The sequence below is a fragment of the Malaclemys terrapin genome, chromosome 4 (assembly GCF_027887155.1).
Source record: "Malaclemys terrapin pileata isolate rMalTer1 chromosome 4, rMalTer1.hap1, whole genome shotgun sequence".
Taxonomy (NCBI): domain Eukaryota; kingdom Metazoa; phylum Chordata; order Testudines; family Emydidae; genus Malaclemys; species Malaclemys terrapin.
In genome coordinates, this window is record NC_071508.1 from 96,433,743 (window position 1) to 96,457,057 (window position 23,315).

A 23,315-nucleotide genomic window follows, 5' to 3' on the forward strand; every position below is an offset into this window, starting at 1 on the left:
AAGGCTCCAGAGGCGAGTGACAAAGATGATCAAAGGAATGGAATGCAAGCCATATGAGCAAAGGCTGAAGGAACTGGGTATGTTTTGTTTGGAAAAGAGATTAAGGGGGGACACGATAGCTGTCTTCAAATACTTGAAAGTCAGACATAAAAAGATGGAGAAAAGTTATTCTCTCTTGCTCCAGAGGGCAGGACGAGAGACAATGTATTCAAACTATAGCACAGCAGATTTAGATTGAATCTCAGGAAAAACTTTCTAACTGTAAGAACAGTAGGACAATGGAACAGACTGCTTAAGGAGTTGTAGAAGAACCTTCACTGGAGGCTTTCAAAAGGAGGCTGGATAATCATCTGTCTTGGATGGTTTAGATCCAACAAATCCTGTATCTTGGCAGGGGGTTAGACTAGATGACCTTTGTGGTCCCTTCTATTCCTATGGTTCTAGAAGTCTATGCTTTAATGAAATGCCAACGAACAATTCGAGTACACTGTGTGAGATACCAGCTCACTGTACCTTCGGTGGCTAGAAGGAACTGAGGAGAGGTTGGGGCCACTCCTCCTTTTAAACCCTTGGAACCCCCCAGGACAGCAGAAAGAAGGAGGGGTGAGAAGCCCCAACAGACAGTGCTTTCCAGAAGGTTCCAGAAGTTTGGGGTGAACAAGCTTGATCCCACAGACAAGAATATACAGAGGCCACTCAAAGAAGAAAATTAAATTTCAGCCTTACTGTCAAGGCTGAATCCCCACTCTGTCACTCCGAGTGCACAAGTGGAAGCCCACAAGGATTTTAAAAATTAATACTTGCCACTCCAGGCTTGTATTACTCTCCCAAGGTTACAGCTTTTCTCTGGCCTTGGCTTAGTAAAGGCTGCCACCACCCAAATGCGAAAAACAAAACAAACAAACAAAAAACCCTTTGAACCCAGGAAGGAGCACTTGGAATTCCAGCCCTTTCACCTCCCCCCCCCCATTCTGGGGAAGAGCTGAGAAAGAAAACAAAGGAAATTAGCTGTGGCTACCAGCTAATCAAACAACATGCACAAACCTCTTAGGACAACAAAAATCCAATTCTGTTCTTAAAAAAGGCAAATTTTATTAAAAACAAAAAGGAAAAAATTACATCCTGAACTTAGGCTTTTGCTAGATTTTAAAAGAGCAATTCCAAAAATCAAGTACCCAAAATAGCTTGGGGGTTCAGTTAAAGGTTACAAGCAAACAAAAGCGTCTCGGGTTAGCACAGAGGAGATCCACAAGCCAAAATATAAAATAAACCTGACTGTGTCTAACTAAACATTCCCTATCCAAATAATTTCTTCTAGGTATGGAAGATGAATTTTCATACCTGGTTCAAGCCTTACACAGCATTGCTGCTCCATCCCTGCAGCCCAGAGAACAACAGATAAAGGGAAAGTTTCTTTCCCAATTTTAAAGTGTTCTACCTTCCCACAGGCTCTTTTGGTCAGGTTCCCAGTCCTTTTCTTTTACCTGTAGGTTTGTTAATCCTTAATAGGTAAAGCAAGCAGAGAACGGACGAAGAGGGATTTTACAGCTAACTGGCTGGTTGGGTGTCCATCAAAGGGAGCTACTCCCGTCCCCACTTCATGTATCACACTTACTTTTAAGGCTCTACGCAACTCTGCCCCTGCCTAAATCCTTCTTCAATTCTGCCATCTTCCTAGCTAAATAACTATTTCTCAAACTTAATTCAATCCAATGTCCTCAATCCCAACTACCTTTTTGCTACCTTTGACTCACTCCTCAAATCTTCCCCTTCCTCCAACCTTCACTTCTGTCTTCTACTTTCTTGATCACTGTGGACAACATTGCCATCCTGCCTGTCACTCAGGTCCATAACCCAGACATCATCTGCAATTTGAATCTCTCTCTCAGACCTCCCATCTAGATAATGTCTAAATCTTGCCAATTCTTGCAGCATATCGTCTCTAAAATATGGCCTTCCCTATCCATCCACAAAACTAAACCTCTCACTCCAGATGCTCATCATCTTGCAACACCCTTTTCTCTGGCCTTGATATATGCAATCATGCTCCATTCAGATCCATCCATAATGCTGCTACAAAGATAATTTTCCTAGCCTATTGCTTTCACCACATCAGCCCTCTCTTTGCATCCCTCCTTCTCTGTTGCCACAAACATAAGATTCTTGTCTTCTTTTTCAACACCTTTCATGGCCTATCATCTGTTATTCAGTATCAAGAAGTTGACTCCTGCCTCCAATCAGCTCATGATGCCACCCTTCATCACTTACCTGTTAAATTTTCCAAACAAGTCATCACCTTAATGCTTCCTTCCATGCTGCCGTTCATGCTTGGGAGGAGCTCCCCATAAACATCTCAAATCTACCTCATTATCCTTCTTCAAAAACCCCTCCTTAAAACCCCCCTTTGCCATGACACCTACAAAAAACCTTGACAATGGTTAGACCTCTGGTGTACTGAGACCATGGCCTACCATGCTGACCAACATCTCACTGATTCCTTGTACTCCCCCATTGGCCTGTCTGTATCCATCTGTTGTCTCTTGTTGGTTTATACTTTGATAGTAAGCTTGATAGGGTGGGGAACATCTTTTTGTTCTAGGTTTACACAGCACCTAGCACAATGTGGTCTTGGTTCATAACTAGGGCTCCTAGGCACTATGAAAACACAAATAAATTAATTAAATCAATCCATTAATAATAATAAATCTTTTCTCTTATTGATCCCTATCACACCTCCTTTGCTCTGCATATTCATCACACCTTGTTATTCCATTTGTCTTCTCTCACTCAACCCTTCATGCTTTGTACACCTACAATTACATCAACCACCAATGAGTTTAACTGTGTTGCTATCCATACTTCCCCTCTTGCCCTTCAGTCATCCTTCCTTTCTCTGTTATACTTATTTTCTATGTTTGTGTAATTTAAACTATTAAGTTCATTGGGTCAGGAACTGTCCTTTTTATGTTTAGACTCTGTAAAATGCCATGAAACGTTATATAATAAATATTCACTTTTAACAATGTTTAACATGACAAACCTTCTTCAGTGCTACTTCCTGAGCATGTAGGATGGACGTTCCAGAGTGTTTGCATAAAGGAGGCATCCACCTGAACATTTCCATTTGACATGGAGAGATGCTGTAAGAGAGAGAAAACCATACCCCGGAGGGAGAACCATTAAAAGGATTTGCTATTAAATCTATTTAAATAAATTATTCTTTTCTCAAACAGTGTTCAAAGATAAATATTTTATTGAAAACTTTCAATATCTCAGAATTCTTCATACAATTTCTTGAAATCAGACACTTGTTTCACAACATACTATTATCCAAATCTATTCAATGTTAATAGTAGTAGCAACAGCTTTTATTTCTGCTTAGAACAGGACAATCAAAAGAAGAGAATTTCTAAGATAAACGCCCTTACCAGATATCTTTCAGAGGACACACTGACCAGGATAAGATCATCGCCAATTCGAACTTTTTCTCCTTCTGACCTCTGTTTAGAAGCAGGATGTATCGTCCACCAGCATGCCTCACCTACAATATACAGAGATGCTTATGCCAATTATTTAGTATATAATAAATAATATATCATTCTAAGATATGTAAATATCTCATAAAGCTACCTGTACACTAACATACAGTAAAAACTTACCATTTTTATAAGGATAATATTTGCCTTATATACACACTAGTTTTTCTCTTTTCTGACAATTCAAACCTCCCATTTCCCCCAGTATTGTCAGTCAAGGCTCGATGAACTTGATACTGTAATTGAACATCCTCGCCCCCAACCTCTATTAAACAATAGAATACCAATTGAAATTTATTAAATATTTCTGGATGTTTTTCTACATTTTAAAATATATTAAATATATCAATTTGTACTTAGTCCATATTTGCCAGTGTTTTCCAACTTAAGATAACACTGACCACTGGTCATACAATGTTGTTTATTTCATGTCCCCCACCTCCCCATCCCCCACAGGGTGCTGACCCTATTGTAAGTCAGTCTTATTTCTTAATGAATAAATAATGGCAGGTTCACAAGTTTGTTATGCTAATAATTTCCATCACTATCCTAAATGCATTCTTAAGACTAATACAACTGGCAATTTTTTCTCACAAAATAACACAGAATATTGGCATACCTGCTGCATTTTCTCGTAACCCCACATCAAATGCAAGTTTATCTGTCTGGGATCTTGATGTTGACAAACACGTCAAATACTACAAAACATGTTGAAATGATTAAAAACACCAAAATCAGCAGAGTCATTTGAGGCATACATCTCTAATCGAAGATGCTCATAGATTCACAAAGCTCAATCTTACCATTAATCTGAATTTAAATATCCCATTGACTGCAATGAGAGTTCAGAATTAGCATCTTGCAGGAATTACTACATGTAAGATAATGCTCCTCCTTCTAAGTGTAAAGGTACACACATGAACAGGGATTTTGAGACCAGCAGGCTTCCCATGACAGCACTACTCCTGAAGAAGACATATCAAGCAGACCTGAAAGCAACAATGTCTTCTCACTTTAGGCCCTGGCACATGCTCAGACTACGAGTCCATTCAGAATTGGACCTTAGAGTGGGAGGTCAGAACAGACAGAGCTTAAAAGCTATTGTTGGGAATTCCACCACAGGGGGAAGAAGGGAAGATGCTTCAAACACATCTCTCCTTCCTTCTGCACATTATTGTCCACTATTTGATAAATGCTTGTGTGAGATTGTTTCTTCTCCAATGAAACAATGTGATCCAGAGAGGAAAAAAAGCTGAAGCTTCCTAGTTGGTAAGATGCCTTAACAAACGACACAACCAACAAAATCCATAAAAGAGTGCCTCAAAATATTGTCAAAGCATATTTGTGGGTGTGCACTGTGGGAAGTTGGGGAGGGAGGAACCTACTATATAAAATACCCAAGAGAAACTATGTAACTCAGTGCAGACATGGCATAAACTTACTGCTATTCCTAGCAGCAGCAAGTTGCTACTGGCACCCATTGGCATACAACATTTCAATTAACTGCTAAGCATAGAGAACCCATCGGCAAAAAATGGAGACTTGCAAATACATCTCAGACTGCAATATTCTCACATAATACATTATTACCTTGGACCACCTCCATACCCTCAATGCTCTCATCATGCGTGTAGTATAGTGCACTACTGCACAACTTTAATAAGGTACCCATCCCTTTTGCCTCTCTAATGGTTGTTCCTAGCCGTATCTACAGCTGAGTTCTACAAACATTTTTGTGCTGTGACTGGCTGGCATGCTGCACATCAACTTGCACTGTGCATTTCTATAGTGTGGTGTGTTTTGTGTTTTTGGGCAGATCTTCATCCTTTCCACACATTTTTACCACGAAGGGTGAACATATGTCCCTCACATTCTCTTCTGAGCGTTAACACCTTCATTCCTAAAATACTTTAAAACATATGCAAAATATGCCCTTTTAGTAGCTCCTAGACATTGATGATACTAATTTTACAGTTTCTCTTTCCATATGAACTTCCATAATGCTGGAATGAATAAATAATAATCAATTTCTTTTCACTCCTTACTTTAGTTACATCTTACTCAGTATATACTAGCAATTTTGGGTGCCTTAAAGGGACACCTTAAAGGGCCCTGATTTTCACAGTGTGGGTAATTGATACTTTGAGTCACCCAAAATTCGTGGTCGCTTTTGAAGATATTGGCCTCAATGTTCTTGCGCAAAGAGGGAACGCTAAATGATTATGTTGCTTCATATATTTGTTTGTTACTTGATCTAAAGTGTTTATTATAACTTGAGTTTATTATCATCAGTTATGGAGAACACGTTATTTTACTGTAGATGCAACATGCTTTTCCAATTGTAAATGCACTCTGTTATGGAAGTTAATAAGTTACTTACCATTCCACTGAATGAATGCCGAAGTAGTATAGCATGGCCATACAGCAGGGTTCTGTGACCACCTCCTTGAGCTGCCTATAGAAATGACAGAAAGTGTTAACACTCAATAGCAATGCAGGAATTTTGACTGTTTCCATTCATCTGAAGTTACCAATAATTTAAGTATTATATACAGATACTCAAATTGGATTATCTACAAAAGTGCAGATATGCTACAAAAGTTTGTACGCTCGCAATAATGAAATAGTTACAGCAATAACTATTTTCATTGTGAAAAAATAATATATTTGACCAGACAATTGTGACCTAAGTATCACTTTAGTGAGTAAAGTAAAAAAACAGTTGTCTCCTAATACATTCTGAAATGAAATGAAAAAAGGCATTTCTTACCTTTCTTATAAACTTTTCAGAAGCATTCAGAATAAAAAAGAATATGTAATTGAAGGCTTAAAAATGATTATCCATACAAATATTTTAGACATGTACATTTTCTTATGTTCCCACATACTAAATAATCAATGTTCAACAAGACCACATGTTGCTAATAAGGATAAGCATTTGCTAAAATTAGCCTAAGTTAAATATTTATCACAGGTGATAACTAAATACAATTTGAGAGTGGTCAAGACATACAGAATTGTCAACCCAAAACATTCAAAAATCATTAGTCAGACCCCCCCAAATTATGAGATTGGCTTAAAGATAATGAGATTTTAAAAATAATAGGTTTTGGGTTCTTTATATTTGCCTTTTGGAATTGTAGCATTTACAATTCCAATTTTCTAGCTTTTCTCCACAACCAGGATGGCTTAACACTTTTTTTTTTTTTAAATGAAAGCCAAGATTCCAGAATCGGGGGGTTTAAGAAAGGCATCAATCATCATAAAGTTGACAACAGTGGCTATAAAATATAACTAATCAACAATAACAAGCTCTACAGGACTTCCAATCATTTTTTCTCTCTCAACTTTCTTTCATATACACACACCCACACAGTTTTTATATTTTATTGAGTTAATCAAACTATGCCCAAAGGATCAGGGCTAATTCTTGATGCATTCTGGTGTTTTCAACTGAAGTATAAAAAGCAGAATTTGACCTATATATGTCTTACTGTTACATACGTCTAAAGAAGATGCATATATTTGGTAAAAGCTTATGCTGTGAGTTTGAACATTTTACCATGGCTTATTTTCCATTTAATACTTAGACTTTTAGGCCTGATGCTCACTTTGTTCAGGGACCATTCAAATAGCCTTTAATACACAGAAACAAGGTGGCTCTTGAAAATATAATGGTAGCACAAGGCTCATATCTGGTTTACTTTATATTTTTCAAAAGTTAATTCACTTAAGGCCAAATTTTACCATTGGACATGTGTAGAGGAGAGTGGGGGACCAGAAGGGTGGGGTGTTTCCATGGGCTAAAATAGCATCCACAAGCAAAATTTGGCACTAAATGAATTAGCAAGTTCATCGATTAGTCCTTTAAGTTTACATTTCATATGTAACAAAACACTAGCTCTAAAAATGCCAAACTGAAGAAACTCCTTGGGACTTTGTAGCTGGGCACCCATGTTACCTAATGTTGATTCAAAAGACTAAAGGGGAAATCATGTTTGTCCAACAGACACATACTAAAAAGCCAAAAGCAATAAAGTTGCGGATGATTCCTTTATTGTAATAACAATAAAATAAGGGTGAGAACAGTTCTGATTTTCTTGCTCTACTAACAAGTCTCAAGTAGAACTCTGCTACAAAACTAACAAAAATAATCTGCACAAAAGATAACCCTTCTCTGCTCACTAATTAAAGGAGTTTTCTCTTTATTGTATGTACACCCTTTCTTTTATGTTTTGATTGACATGGAAATGTTGTGGGTTTATTTTTACTATCAATGAAAAAAAGCATCTCCAAATCACATCTGACTTAAAAAAAAAGTGCAGTTCCTTTTTCACCTGTGTACCTCAAAATTTAATTTTGAAATGTAAGAGTCAACATTCTGTAGTCAGTTTAAATTATAATGGGCCATGCTCCAGGAACTGTTACAGTATAGTGGTCACTCTCAAAAAGGTTGGCAGTTACCTTAGGCAATCACTTACCACTGCAGATTCATATCATAAACGCAACCTGCAGTCTGCTGATGTCAGTGTAAAACAAGGAATCTTTCTTAAATAATGGAAAGGTAACTGCTTTAAAAAAAAAAAAAAAAAAAAAAAAAAAAAGAGATGCCCAACGACCTTAGAGTCTTGGAGAAATCTACCAAAGTTTGTTTTAAAAACATGAATAATAATGATTGGATGAAGCAAGATACTACTGTGGGGAAAAAACCCACTCACAAAAAATTGTTATTGCTTTGTGTCTGCCAAAGCACAAATCCAGCTGGCCATCTTAGGCTGGAGTAACTGCCAGAGCTCATTGGCATGAGCTTTTCACAGAAGGTGCTTGATGATCTAAAGACAAATGATACAGCAGCCCACACAATTATTTTGCTGTTATTACTACTTATTAGTCCAGCTATGTGACATGAGAGATCCCCAGGGACGACCTGGGTTAAGCCCTGAAAAGACATTCAATACTGACAGACTACATCTGTCACCTTTTAGAATCAGAGACTGAACTCACTTGTGCATTTATGTTGACTGTTTCAACCTGTAAATAACTCATTTATTTTTCCAAGTTAATAAACCTTTAGTTAATTTATTACAGGATTGGCTACAGGCATTGTGAGATCTAAGGTACAAATTGATCTGGGGTAAATGACTGGCCTCTTGGGACTCAGAGCAACTTGAATATTGTGTGATTTTTGGTGCAAGTGACTATTTATCATTAAATCCAGCTTCTCTGGGTGGCAAGATAGACTGGAGAGCCTAAGGGGACTGTCTGATGCCATTGTAAGACTGTTTCAGTGATCTAGGAGTTCACATTTGTTATTGGGTTGGTGAAATTTACTGATAGGACATGCCACCAATTTGGGGAGGTCTGCCCTGTTTTTTGGGGTGTCCACCCTGCAGTCTGCCTTGAGGTTGGCACACACAGTCATGAGCCACTCCAGACAGTATGATAAGGGGATTACATGTGGTGAGGGTGGGGTGCAATGCTCAGGAAGGAGACAATGTGAAAAAACACAAGGCACAACATATGACATTGTCACTTCTATATGTCCAACCAGCAGAGTGTGAAGTCCATCGGCTTATGGGTGGGACACAAATTGACCTTCATAGTTCTCTTCCTGGCTACAGCTATTTGAGAGCATGCACCTGTATGCAACCCCCAGCATTGCCAACCGCAAACATTAAAATATCAAGAATCAGGCCTCCAAAATCATGATATTGGTTTAAAAACAATGAGATTTTTAAAAGTAGAATTTTTGAGGTGTCTAGGTAATTAATTAGTCTTCTGACTATAAATGAAAATCCAGAGAACAACAACAAAAATGATTAAAGGTCTAGAAAACATGACCTATGAGGGAAGATTGAAAACATTTGGCTTCTTTAGACTGGAAAAGAGAAGAATCAGAGGGGATATGATTACAGTTTTCAAGTACATAAAAGGTTGTTACAAGGAAGAGGGAGAAAAATTGTTCTCCTTAACCTCTGAGGATAGGACAAGAAGCAATGGACTTAAATTGCAGCAAGGGCGGTTTAGGTCGGACACTGGGAAAAACTTACCTAGGATGGTTGTGGAATCTCTGTCGTTGGAGATTTTTAAGAGCAAGTTAGACAAACATCTGTCAGGGATGGTCTAGATCAGTGGCCAGGATCTCCAGCGGTGTAGTGTGGCTGCCGCTAAGGTAGACTCTCTGCCTATTCCAGCCCCACGCCACTCCTGGAAGCGGCTAGTGCAGCCCCATGGACAGGGGGGCAGGGGAATCCCTCCACGCAGTGCTTCTGCCTGCAAGCACTGCCCCCGCAGCTCCTGTTGGCCGGGGGAGCTGCAGGGGCGGTGCCCCCGCCAGGGGCTGAAGAGGCACATTGGCCCCTTCCGGGAGTGGTGTGGGGCCAGGTAGGCAGGGAGCCTGCATTAGCCTCGCTGTGCCCGCTGCCAATCGGGAGCTTCCAGAGATAGGCAGCACCCTAAGCCCCCTCCTAGAGCCAGCACCCCATACCCCATCCTGCACCCCAACCCCCTGCCCAGTGAAAGTAAGTGAGGATGGGAGAGAGCGACCAAGGGGGGGGGGGGGGATGGAGTGAGGGGAGGGGGGGCTTTGGGGAAGAAGTAGGGCATCAGGGAAGGGGCAGGGTAGATCCTGGGTTCTCCTTAGATTCAAAAAGTGATCTTGGGTATAAAAAGGTTGGAGACCACTGGTCTAGACAATACTTAGTCCTGCCTTGAATGCAAGGAACTGGTCTAGAAGAACTCTCAAGGTCCCTTCCAGTCCTATGATTCTATGATGAGATGAGGTGAAGGGGGAACTTAACACATTGAGGGTAAAATTGGAGAAATCTCCAGAGAATGGGATAGGGAATGCAAACTAGTTATCTAGGTTAGGGGTTCTCAACCTTTTTCTTTCTGAGCCCCCCACCCCAACATGCTATAAAAACTCTGTGGCCTACCTGTGCCACAATAACTGGTTTTCTGCATATAAAAGCCAGGGCCGGCATTAAGGAGTAGCAAGTAGGGCAATTGCCCAGGGCCCCATGCCACCTGGTGCTCCGCAAAGCTAAGTTGTTCAGGCTTCTACTTCAGACCCGGGTGGTGGGGCTCAGGGCCCCGGGCTTCAGCCCTGCATGGCAGGGCTTAGGCTTTCTGCCCTGGGCCCCAGCGAGTCTAACCCTGGTGCTGCTTTGCGGACTCCCTGAAACCTGCTCACGGCCCTCTAGGGCAGGGGGGCCCGGACCCCTGGTTGAGAACCACTGATTTAGGGCAACATAAGCTGACTACTGAAGCAGTTTGAGAGGAGTTTTACAGTAGGGCAATTTCTACTCCACTAACTAACCTAACTAACCTGAACCTTGAGGTGCCCGTGGAAGTCTTAGCCAGAAAAAAGAAAATCAGTTTGGAGAGCCTAAGTAAGGAAATTTAGAAAGCCGAGTCCTGCAGCAGTCTTTCTGTCCCAAGCAGCTGAAGGCAAGCCTGACATATTCCTTTTGAGAGTGTGGCTGGGATGTAGAGCATGTGCAGTCTGGTTGGGAGAAAAGAGGCAGCCTTTCTTTTTTTTTTTTTTTTAATCTCAGCTGAGACCAGCTGTCAGTATTAACTTCCTTTCCCTCCTCTGGTAACATACTCCCAACACCTCCACTTCCCACAAGATATTATCATTACTAGGATCAGAATTATTGTACTTGTTTAATTGTAAATTGGAGAAGAGAGTATTGGGAGTATACAGCCAGCACCAGTTAGGTCAGGATTCCAGATGTGCAAAGGCTGGCACTGTAAGATGGGAAGAGAGGTAGGAGCTCTGGCTTCCCTGAGCAGAGCCTGGCATAGTGAGAATGGCTGCAGTGCTTTTTATATGCCACTAGGCACTGCTATTCCAATGTTGGATTAACAAATAGTAAGAAAAGTGGCTCCAAAACAAGGAGAAAGAATCCACCAGTCCTGGCTCAGGAAGCAACAGGTTTCACAAGTCAGAATTCCAACTTTGATAGAAATTATAGTATATTCATTACCATTAAAATGAAGACAAATTCAGCTTTTATTATTATTTTTATACCACCACGTACATGCACAGGCCCTTGCCTAAGTAGCGTGTGGTCTAAATAAAACACATGACAGCACAAATGACAAATAAAAGTGTATGAGGATGATAGGAAGAATAAATTTACAACAGAAAGAGATGATGAGATGAACTATTGTATACAGACATCTTGGTATTCCCCTTTCCTTTTTCAAGCTGTTCATGTAGTTTTGAGATGCTGTGATTCATATGTCACTGTAACAACTGTGTCACAGCATGGGCTATAATCTATGTCAGATAGCTGGCTGGTTGCATCATTTAGGCTCTGTGCTGTCTTCAAGTCTGATATGGCTTAAGGTGGTAGAATACTAACATTCATTGAAGTGCTTCTCAATACTTCAAGGTCAGGTGCAAAACAGTTTCTCTCTCCAGCTATTAATGACAAAGCTTTCTTTACTGTTATACTTTTATTTTTATCTTGAAATTGTTCAGATACCTGTGAAAGGTATTTAAAACACCCAGTCAATACAATAAAAATACTGGTTTGGTGTACATGAAGGATCAATTTGAACATCTGAGGTCTGTTAGGCTTCTGTTACTAAAGGGTGTACGTCATGTAAAGCCAAAAGGTGCAAATATTTCCTTTGTCTAACCAGTGACTGACCAGATGAAATATATATTTTAATCTATTAATTTACAAAGAGACTTTCAGAGTAGTTGCACTGCTGTGTTTATTAGCAAAGCCAACTATAATAGTGTATATTTTGTAGCTATTTTTTCCAATCCATAAATCACAGTCCCTTTATTAAATATGGGCTTTCTAACTAATATTCTGGTATGGATTGTCCTCCAAGTCTCTATGGTTGGTGGTCCATGTACTGAAGTAAACAAACATATGATAAACTGCTTAATTTTAGACTAAAACATCCCTAATTCTCCTTTTGTTTCCCTTCCCAATACTTTTCAGATGTCTGTGGTTTTCAATCAACTAATGGCCTAATCTTCTGCGGAGCTGAGCACCCCTAATTTGTCTTCAATGGAAATTGTAGGTTTTCAGCATCTCCAAAGGTAAGGCCTTAAACTTACAGTTGGATTTTTTGATGTTTTTAAAAATCTAAAAACTTGTTAAAAATAAAAAATAGCTTCTTATTGCAGAACAGTGGCCTCAGCAGCATCAATCTCAAAAACAGCATCAGAATCTATTTTTCTTCCATTGTGACTGCAGAAAATTAATCATTCTGGTACCATCAGGATAATCCAGAAGGCAGCAATAAACTTTATTATTTGCAAGCAACAATGAAGTAAAACAACTGGAACAATAAATTAAAACTGTAAATTTAAAATTGTCAACAGCAATCTACACAAAAAGTAAATTGTGGAATAAACAAATTTATGAGCGTTATTAAAAAGTGTTTAGATCCCACTTGGGCTGACATTTGCCTCCTTGGAGGGACAACAACACAATAAATAAAGTAATCAGTTATATCCCAATGGACTAGGACTCTAAAATTAACACAGTGTAATGTGTTAGTGCAGCACAGAAACCTTCATTGGATCTCTCCATTGACCTGTGGGCAAAACTGCAGATTTTTTCAAAACGTGCATGTGAATAATGGTCACAAAAATAGTCAAAGCTGATTTTTTTAAATAAGGCAATAGCCATATACTATATATAATCTAAATGAGTTAGTATTATGAAACGGAGACATAATGCTTTAAAGGTACATGATGTTTCACGAGACAGAGAATAAGAAGATGCTTACCCTAAAGAGCTTACTAACCCAGACACGTCCTTCCTTGTGACTCTAACATCCTTACAATATTTACCTGAACGCAATCTGTATCAATGTACCTCCACAACTGGGTAATCAGCATGATAATAATTAAAGTATTATGCAGAAGGCCCACACTGGTATTTTAGGGAAAAGCTTATTTTATACAAACATGGTTGAGACACCACCATTTCAATTTCTAACACTAAATCCAAAGAAAGACACAAATGAACAGGATTTATTTTTATAATTTAAAATATAATGTATAAAATCAATTTTTTAAATTATTACCTACCCAATATATATAGTTTATTGAAAGTACTATGTTTTAAAAGTGGCCGAAATTGAGCTGCTAAATTTGCATGGCCAACTTTCTGGGCATGCAGTTTGAAACAAGAAATATTGTGAGTCCTCCAGACTTGGATTTACATAAATACTGTTCATAGTCATAAAAATAAGCTTCTAAGCCCAAAACTCCAAGCCTGAAAATGTTTCCATGCAAATTCAGAGGCCATGTTTGAAAAATTTCCCTGACTGCTAAGTATCTAAGAGGAGTTAAATAAAGTAAAGCTAGGGAGAGATTAAATATTTAACCGAGTTACAACATTTGAATGGTTGGAATATATACTTCAAATGTTATTCCAAATAACTGGAAATAAGGAAAAAAAACACAATAGTTCAAAGTAATAATAGTTCAATAGGTATTCAAACTTTTCAGTCCAAGGCCAAACATTATTTGAAGGAGGTCAGGAGAAAACAATCAATATTTAGGGGCAAATTCTCTCTCCTATTTTGTTCACTTTATGCCACTCCAGTGGTGCAAAGAATGAAAAAATAATCTACCAATCTCCTGCTGGAAGTACCCCCAGCTGGGACACAGGAATCCCTATGCATGAGCTCTGCGGGCTCAGTGTTCCAGTTATTCTCAGTGGATGTATGGCTCCCTGGGGAACTGTTGCTAGCTGGTGCAAGTCAGAACAACCCCTAAAATGTTCTAACTTGAGCTGGGGCAAAATCAGGAAACCAAAATTAGCTAAGGGTTTTCATCTTCCCTTCTTTCCTCACTGCCTCCTGGGCTGTCCTGGGTGGCTTTGTGGGGGAGCAGTGCCGTCTTTTTGCTAGACACTCCCCTAGGGTCAAGCAAAGGCAGTTAAGCTCCTATTCTGCTCTCCCTGGGGCTCCCACAGAATGGCAGATAATCACGCAATAGAGCAACCAGATCTACTCTTCTCCTTTCCATAAGAAGCAACACATGGGGAGAGCAGGTGCTCAGACTGCTCCAGGATCACATCAGAGCTTCTCCGGAAGCTGCAGGCAATGACAGGCAGTTGAGATAGTGGTAGTGACCAACTTTGTTCATACACTTTCATTTGAAAGTGGCATGGTATGACTCAAGAAACACATTCGTAATCAAATACACATTTTCCTTAAGAGAGCCCATGAAGGTCATGAATTGGACACCACGCTATTACACAAAAGAACTAGCTTACATCTGCAATGCAGTACTGAAACCATTTTTAAAAATAATGGCTTTTAGGGGAACTTCAGTACGTTAGGGGAAGTTCATTTCAGCAATGTTCGCTTGCTTCAGAAACAGCACATTGAAAATTCTGAGGCCACTGCTGATAATTACAGAAACAAGTTTCACGTGAGCCTGTCTTCAACACTCCAAACATTGGCCCAGACCTTAATACCTTTACTCACATGAGCAGTCCCACTGTCTTCAATGGGACTATTCACTGTGGTGATTTGCTGAATTAGGCCCACAATCCTAGCATCTGCCATATTTTAATAAATCACCACTAATAATACAGAATATATTCCAACTTAAATCACAAATCATATTTCTACATGAGATCTATTATCTTTACTATTCTACACAAAACTGTTGAAGTCATCCTTACAACATCAATTGTGCATCAAATTTTCTTTGAAAATTAAGACACTATGAGCAGAAAAGTAATGGGGTTATATTAAAATCAAATACTAGACCTACAGATTTTATCTATGAGATTAAATGCTTAGGCACGTACTACCATATTTCAAAAGGATAACGCATAGCTATGAGCACACCAAGTCAGGTTTGTTTTTAAGCCAGCTCTGCCATCATAATCCTATACATTTCACTATTTATATAGCAGAGAAGAAGCACAGCTTATGAAAAAATAAAAATATAGATTTGTTACATTCAATAGAATCATCGGGGGAGGACGGGGGACTTAAAACATGTTAGTGTTACTTTACTCCATCACTTCATCTGGATAAAAACTGCAGATAGAATAAATTCAGCTTTCTAATCCACCCTGTGAAACCAGTTTGAATCCTTCTTACTGTTACAGATGCAGTGCGTTTGGTCACATTCACCTGAAGTGACCATCACTCACAAGCATTGCACAAATGATCCAGGTCTTCAATTCATAACCAGATAGAGCAAACAGGTTAAATTTTCAAAGACTGGCTAAACTCTTCAAACAACCCTTTTCATGAATACTAAAATCATGAAAAAATAAAACTCAAATGGAGGCAAAAATCTATATAAAATAGATTTTTTATTTCAATATTTTTGGTGAATATGGATTTTGGTAGCTAATTGCAACCTCAAAATGCTTGAAAACAAAATGCTTTTTCTATTCAGACATTTAAGATCATAGGCTACTGCAGGCTCTTGAATAGAGTTATGTATGTTAATGCAGTATTTCAAAGTGTATTTTAATCAATCACCTTACAGTTAATAAGTTACTTTTGTTGAAGGCAAAGGCTATCATTACAAATGCTCAACTACTGCTTCTGTATATCTACTAAAACACAAGAAAAATGCAAGTGTTTATAGAATATTAGGGCAGAAAGCAGTGGTTATTCTTGTTGCAAAACAATACCCAGACTGCATAGCAAGCATATTTAGAATTTTTTAAAAAAGACTAAATAATTCATCCTTGAAAGACAATTCCACGGAAACAGAAGTTCTGTTTTCAGAAAAGTAGGTGATAGAGAACGAGAGAGAAATATTAGTAAGTAGATTAAATCTTATATGTTCTTTCACTTGAAAATGCCTTTACTCATGAGATCGCAAAATGTAAAAAGCTAGTTTGACCTTAAAGTTTGGGGATTTTTCTTAAACAGTGTGATGAATTAGCATTCGTCACTACTGTATTGCCAAAGATACAATGCCATAGATTTGGCATGTGGGGCCTGATAGTGCCACTCTTGCTCATTAAAGGACCACCTTGCTCTGAACATTATCCAATTGATTTCATGGGGCTATAGGTAATGTAGTATACTATTTATTTTAAATAAGGTGCAAAATTGAGCCCACAGAAAGTAGGTAATTTTTTCACTAGCTTTTTATGCACTCCACAGTTATATGTAACTGCAAAACTGTAACTGCATAATAGCATTTGAAGCTGTATTAGGGCTTCTAAGTAACTTGGGTTAAGAGAGGCTGCATGCTTCCCTTAGATTTTAATACAATAGTTTTAAAGTTTGATGAATAATTTCTGAACGCTCAGATCAAAGATCTTCAGACATTTCTAAGATTTCAGAGGTCCTCTATTTAAAATTTTAAAATTATTATTTTAAGGGACAAATAATTCAGCTTGGCTGAGACCAATATTTTAACTGACTGATTTATCGTTTGCTTGGAGGTGTGTGGGCCCCATCTAAAACCACAAGAAACAATAGGCACAAAGAATGAAACTGTTCTGATCACTTACAAGTGAAAGGTCTAATTTATTAAAAGTACAACTGAAGTCAGATTCATGCAAACTATATGTATATTAAATGAAGAAAGGAAGAACATACCCATTCGGAGAGGTCACTAGGCTAGCAAAGTGAAAAACAAAACAATAAATGAAAATTTAGTTGTGCATATGATTTTGTTGTGGATGTGTTCAAATGTTTTGTTTGTATTTTTTAAATAGTTCAATAAACAATATAAATATATTGCTCACCTAAAGGTTGGATCTACCATTGTCAGGCATTTTTAAATTGACCCAAATAAACAGTGATATAACATTCAACATTCATTCTCTACTGACACAGTACTGATACCATCAGCAAACTGGCTAGTAAGCTGCATGCTATAGTATAAAATGAGCAGCAAGAAGCTGTAAATCACTGCGATGGTATTGCAGTAGTGTTGCATCATAACATTTATAAGGATGAATTCAGCCAAGGAAAATGGTCAGGAAAAAATTAGCTGCCCTTGCTTTTACCATTAAAAAAAAAAAAGAGAGAGAGAGAGACACAGAGACAGACAATGGAACAGATTAGTAAACATATTTTACTACTTTTGTTTTATCAGCTTGAACAAAAACTGATTCTTTCATGCTCTTTCTTATTGTGTCACACATACTTTCTCATGAAGACAGTAATTAACTTGATTGTGTTCATGAATGCTATAGCAAAACAGGTCTGATCACTGGTCTACAATTTTTGAGAAGTCGTTTGCTTCAGAGATAAAATGTGCTATTTATTATGTATTTTGATATGCTGAATTCAAATATGACAATTAAAACAAATGATTGGCTACTGTTTCTAAGATATTTAAGTTTTTACATTTTATGTCTATGTATATTGTGTAGAGAGTAGAGTTTTAATCATAAATTGTAAACCTAGGTCTTTTCATGTGTTTATGGTTGCTTTACATGATAATATTTCACCTGTCCTGTTTATGTAACACTTTAAAAATCAGCAAAAGGTTATATAAATAAAATGTATTATGAAACAAAAGGCAAAAAACTATTATGTACATAGGTTAGTCCTATTCAGTGTCTACTCAGCGCTCCTTGGCTTGTCTCTTGTATTCATTAAATGGAGTATCTCTTGTCACTGTCCTGCAATAGTCTGCAAGCATTGATGGGCTCCATTGTTGCAATGTCCTGGTGAAATCACTCGCCGTGCTTGTCGCTCACTGCTCCGCAATTCGGTGGAAAAAAATCTAGATGAGAGTGCAAAAAATGTATCTTTAGTGTCATGTTGCAACCAAGGCTTTTGTATGCCTTGAGGAGGTTTTCCACCAACAACCTGTAGTTGTCTGCCTTGTTGTTTCCAAGAAAATTTATTGTCACTAACTGGAAGGCTTTCCATGCTGTCTTTTCCTTGCCACGCAGTGCATGGTCAAATGCATCATCTCGAAGAAGTTCACGAATCTGAGGCCCAACAAAGACACCTTCCTTTATCTTAGCTTCACTTAACCTTAAATTTTTCAAGGAGGTACTTGAAAGCTGCTTGTGTTTTGTCAATGGCCTTGACAAAGTTCTTCATCAGACCCAGCTTGATGTGTAAGGGTGGTAACAAAATCTTCCTTGATTCAATAAGTGGTGAATGCTGAACACTTTTCCTCCCAGGCTCCAATGACTGTCGGAGTGGCCAATCTTTCTTGATGTAGTGGGAATCTCTTGCACGACTATCCCATTCGCAGAGAAAACAACAGTACTTTGTGTATCCAGTCTGCAGACCAAGCAAGAGAGCAACAACCTTCAAATCGCCACAAAGCTGCCACTGATGTTGGTCATAGTTTATGCACCTCAAAAGTTGTTTCATGTTGTCATAGGTTTCCTTCATATGGACTGCATGACCAACTGGAATTGTTGGCAAAACATTGCCATTATGGAGTAAAACAGCTTTAAGACTCGTCTTCGATGAATCAATGAACAGTCTCCACTCATCTGGATCGTGAACGATGTTGAGGGCTGCCATCACACCATCAGTGTGGTTGCAGGCTACATGATCACCTTCCATGAAGAAGAATGGGACAAGATCCTTTTGACGGTCACGGAACATGGAAACCCTAACATCACCTGCCAGGAGATTCTACTGCTGTAGTCTGGAGCCCAACAGCTCTGCCTTACTCTTGGGTAATTCCAAATCCCTGACAAGGTTATTCAGTTCACCTTGTGTTATGAGGTGTGGTTCAGAGGAGGAGGATGGGAGAAAATGTGGGCCCTGTGACATTGATGGTTCAGGAACAGAAGTTTCATGCTCTTCCTCATCTGACTCAAGTGAGAATGATTCTGGTGCATCAGGAACTGGCAGTTCTTCTCCGTGGGGTATTGGGCGTATAGCTGATGGAATGTTTGGATAATGCACAGTCCACTTTTTCTTCTTTGACACACCTTTCCCAATTGGAGGCACCATGCAGAAGTAACAATTGCTGGTATGATCTGTTGGCTCTCTCCAAATCATTGGCACCGCAAAAGGCATAGATTTCCTTTTCCTGTTCAACCACTGGCGTAGATTTGTTGTACAAGTGTTGCAGCATGTGTGTGGGGCCCACCTCTTGTCCTGATCTCCAATTTTGCAGCCAAAATAAAGGTGATAGGCTTTCTTAACCATAGTGGTTATACTGCGCTTTTGTGATGCAAAAGTCACCGCACCACAAACATAGCAGAAGTTATCTGCACTGTTTACACAAGTACGAGGCATCTCTGCTCACTTTGGCTAAACAGAAATGTGTCCCTTTGCAAAATCAAACACTGACAAATAAGAGAGCACGACACTGTATGATTTCTAGAGCTGATATAGGGCAATTTGTTCAGCAGAGTGATATAAGCTTCATAATGATTGCATCATCCATGACTTCTAGGAATAACATGATGCAATTCATATCATGTATGACGCAATACCAGCTTCAGATTACATCATTCATTGTTTTGCCTAAAAAGCAAGTACTGTCCAAACCCAGTCATAGATTTATTCATAGATCCAGTCAAAGATGTATTTTAGTCATTTCTGGTTTAAATTGAGATCCCTTCCCTTTATAACTCACTTATCCTTTGCCATTCCCAAGTCAAAGGTCGTATATACTGATCCAATAGCATATCTTGAAAACTAGAGCCAATCAACAATTTTAAGCATCATTTTCGTTCTCAGTGACCCAGAATTAGTAAAGTTTGACTACATTTATTTCAGAAGCATTTTGGCTGTAGAGCAGTGTAATCAATAGGCCCAGACCTTGCTTGTTCTGACTCTAGTTTTAAACATAAACCTTTGAGTACTAATCAAAAAATGTACTTTAAATTTACATTATTTTTGTTGTTGCAAACATACCTCTTCACACACATGCACACACATAAATACTACATTGTATAAGAGTTGTAGTTAGAGTACACACGATGTTCCTGATCCCAACCCTCAAAAGCAAGGAAAAGTTAAACCATCTAACAGTGCACACCTTCTACTCCTCCATCCAGAGAGAGACACCTCACAGCTAGTTCAACCACCATAAACCATAGACAATGTACTACAACCTTACATCTGCCTAAGGAGAGATGTCAACCTTCTTACAACTCCTCCAAACTCATCATCACAAACAGATGAGTCTGCCCCTATCCCTCCACCGATGTAGGCTAGTGGTAAGGTGTCAGTCCATGGCTGAAAGAGTAAAGGATATGTACTGTTAGATGACTTAACTTTTAATTTTCTTGCCTTTGAGGTTGCTGTCCTAATGTGATGTGTGCAGGAACCTTAACCAATATAAAATGTGTATGAATTACCCAGGGTCTTTAGCTTGAGAAAGGATTTCCAACCAAGAGTTTCTTGCGCACAGAACAGCATATCCTTAAATGTGCCCAGTAAGCATAGGGACTATACTCCTGAGTCAGCTGGTCACTTTCATGAAAACCCTTTGGCAAGAGCCACAGCTAACAAATGAATACATCATGTTGCATTGCTAGCCAGTGAATACAAACACTTGGTTCATATTTTACAGATTTTCTCTATAACCATAAAGGCTAGAAACATTTTTTTAAAGCAATACTTAGCTTTTGGAGTATCCATTTGATGTTATAAAAATTGGCAGTAAACAATGTGACAGAAAAAGAAACAGTTATGATGAATATCAACAAATGAAAACTTAGTACAATAATAGTTTTTAAAAGTTGAACTACCCTGCAAATGCTGAAAAAAAAATTCTACAAGGTGACTCAATTTTCCAATCTCAAAACTCAGTAATTAATTTTCTAACGGAGCCCAAAAAATCATAAGGCTCAAAAAGTAAACTTTCGTAAAGGGCTGATTTCTAGTTAATTGTAAATGAAACTGCTTTTACATATTTACTTGAAAAATCAATCTGGACTCTCAAGGATAGTTTACACCAGCTAAGGGATCTAACATAGCTCCACTAATTTCAATGGACCTATGACAATTTGTTCCAGCTAAGGATCTGCCCCATAGATTGTATAATATCATTTAGGGAAGAAGACACCATATTCTTCATACAAAACACAGTGAATGAATCACTGCTTTAAGTAGAAAGCTGAACTCCAACTTAAGTATAGGGCTCCAATGATTAGATGGAGAGACACGAATATACACAAAATGTCTTGTACATATACACACAAATCCTGATTCAGATATTTTTATGCAATGTATCTCCAGACACATGCACTTGGGTCTCCTTTTTAACATAATAAAATCCTTCCCATTATAGGTTTGATACATAAAGAGGTCTGTCCACTTTCCACAGCTTGATAACTCCACCAGTACATTGAAATGAAGCCTACAAAATCTCAGCACTTAAGTATATTTCCTCCCCAAATTTTACAAAATCAATCCGGTCAGCTGCCTTCATAGAATCTTTGTAAAACTTTTAGGCTATAACATTCATTTTATTTAAAAGATGTTTGTCTTTGTAGGTTAAAAAAAATAGGATAGTCAGAAAACAATTCCATTTTGAAAAACATTTCCAAGATTGTTTTTGTTTTGGATCGAAAAGAAAATGAGATGTGTTAGAGTTTTAGAGAGAGACAGAGAGAGAGAGAGAGAGACTCTGTCTGTAGTTTGGTAGTTAGGATCCTGGCTTGGGAGACCCAGGTTCAGATCCCTACCTGATTTGGAATATTCTGGGGTGAAAAACTCTGCTCTGAGTCTACACTACTGTAAATGATTAAACTAACCGAAAACAATTAAAGTTACTTTTTTTTTTTTCCTCTGAGCAGTGCACAGTTGAATTTGTGGTACTAAAGCAGCTTATTTTTACAGGTGGAGAGATATCCAAAATAGTCCTAATATAAAAAGTTAAGATATCTAAAACCCTTCTAAAATAGTATTTCTGTCAAATATGTGACACAGGTACAATACATGTTGGCTTATTATGGTGCAAATACTTTATTAGCACTCCTTTTGGTTGACTTGAATAACATATTCACATCTTCATGAGTAATGAATCCAGCCATCCCAAACGTATTCTGATGAGCCACAACACTTCATACCACATCATCATATATATTCTATATGTATGTGTAAATATACATAATTTATGTCTTTACACACACACACATAATATACACATGAACTGCAGTATTTTGTGCTAACAGAACAGTATGAAAAATAATGTGCTTACATATATTACTGATTCTGCAAGCCCTCTGTATATGCATGTCCCAGGAAAGTTACTGTGAGTTCCACACATAAAAGGACTGCAAGAATAGGCTTGTAGACTCGATACTGCCTTTTTTTTATTATTATTATTAATATGACCTGACTGTTGATCAAGACATTGGAATTATGGATTATATTTAAAAACAGTTTTTTTGTTTTTTGTTTTTGTTTTTTTTATATAAAAGAACAGGAATACCTTTAGCACCTGCAAAGAGAAACAATTGGTAAGAAAGTGAATTTGAGGGTCTAGAAGTTTGCCAGTCTGTTCAAATTACAGGAATGCAAAAATTCACCAGTTTTAAATTTTTGTTTGTGTCTTTGTGACCCCAAAATACCCTTTATTCCTCCAAAATAAAACCTTATTGAAAAGGACTTGATGCTAAAAGCACTCTGGAGATTACATCAAAATTCAACTGAAGTCAATGGGAGGTCATCTCACAAAGTGAAACTCGCCATCATGCTAAGGGCCAGCACTAAGTTAAGTTAAGGGCCAGCACTAAGTACCTGTTAAGTTGCACCAAAGTGGTGGAACACAGGCCTTGTATTGATCCTCCGCAAAGGAGCAAGTTTCAGAAGCATCTGCAGAAACTGAATAACTTTTTAAAACATGTTAATATTTTCTTTAAAACC

General features: G+C 38.3%; 1 protein-coding gene across 17 annotated transcripts in view; it reads right to left on the reverse strand.

The window, feature by feature from the left end:
* The window catches only part of RYR3 (ryanodine receptor 3), a 551,551-nt gene that overhangs the window by 409,343 nt on the left and 118,893 nt on the right, over positions 1-23,315 (reverse strand). For 11 of the 17 annotated variants that reach the window (XM_054027209.1, XM_054027206.1, XM_054027207.1 and 8 more), the window contains exons 5-9: positions 17,106-17,126; positions 5,917-5,991; positions 4,156-4,234; positions 3,429-3,541; positions 3,041-3,140 (exon numbers count right to left, since the gene is read on the reverse strand). In XM_054027209.1, the coding sequence (XP_053883184.1) occupies positions 3,041-3,140; positions 3,429-3,541; positions 4,156-4,234; positions 5,917-5,991; positions 17,106-17,126 (388 nt within the window). The remainder of the gene's footprint in view (positions 1-3,040; positions 3,141-3,428; positions 3,542-4,155; positions 4,235-5,916; positions 5,992-17,105; positions 17,127-23,315) is intronic. The other 6 variants (XM_054027214.1, XM_054027212.1, XM_054027213.1 and 3 more) reach the window with 1 other exon arrangement.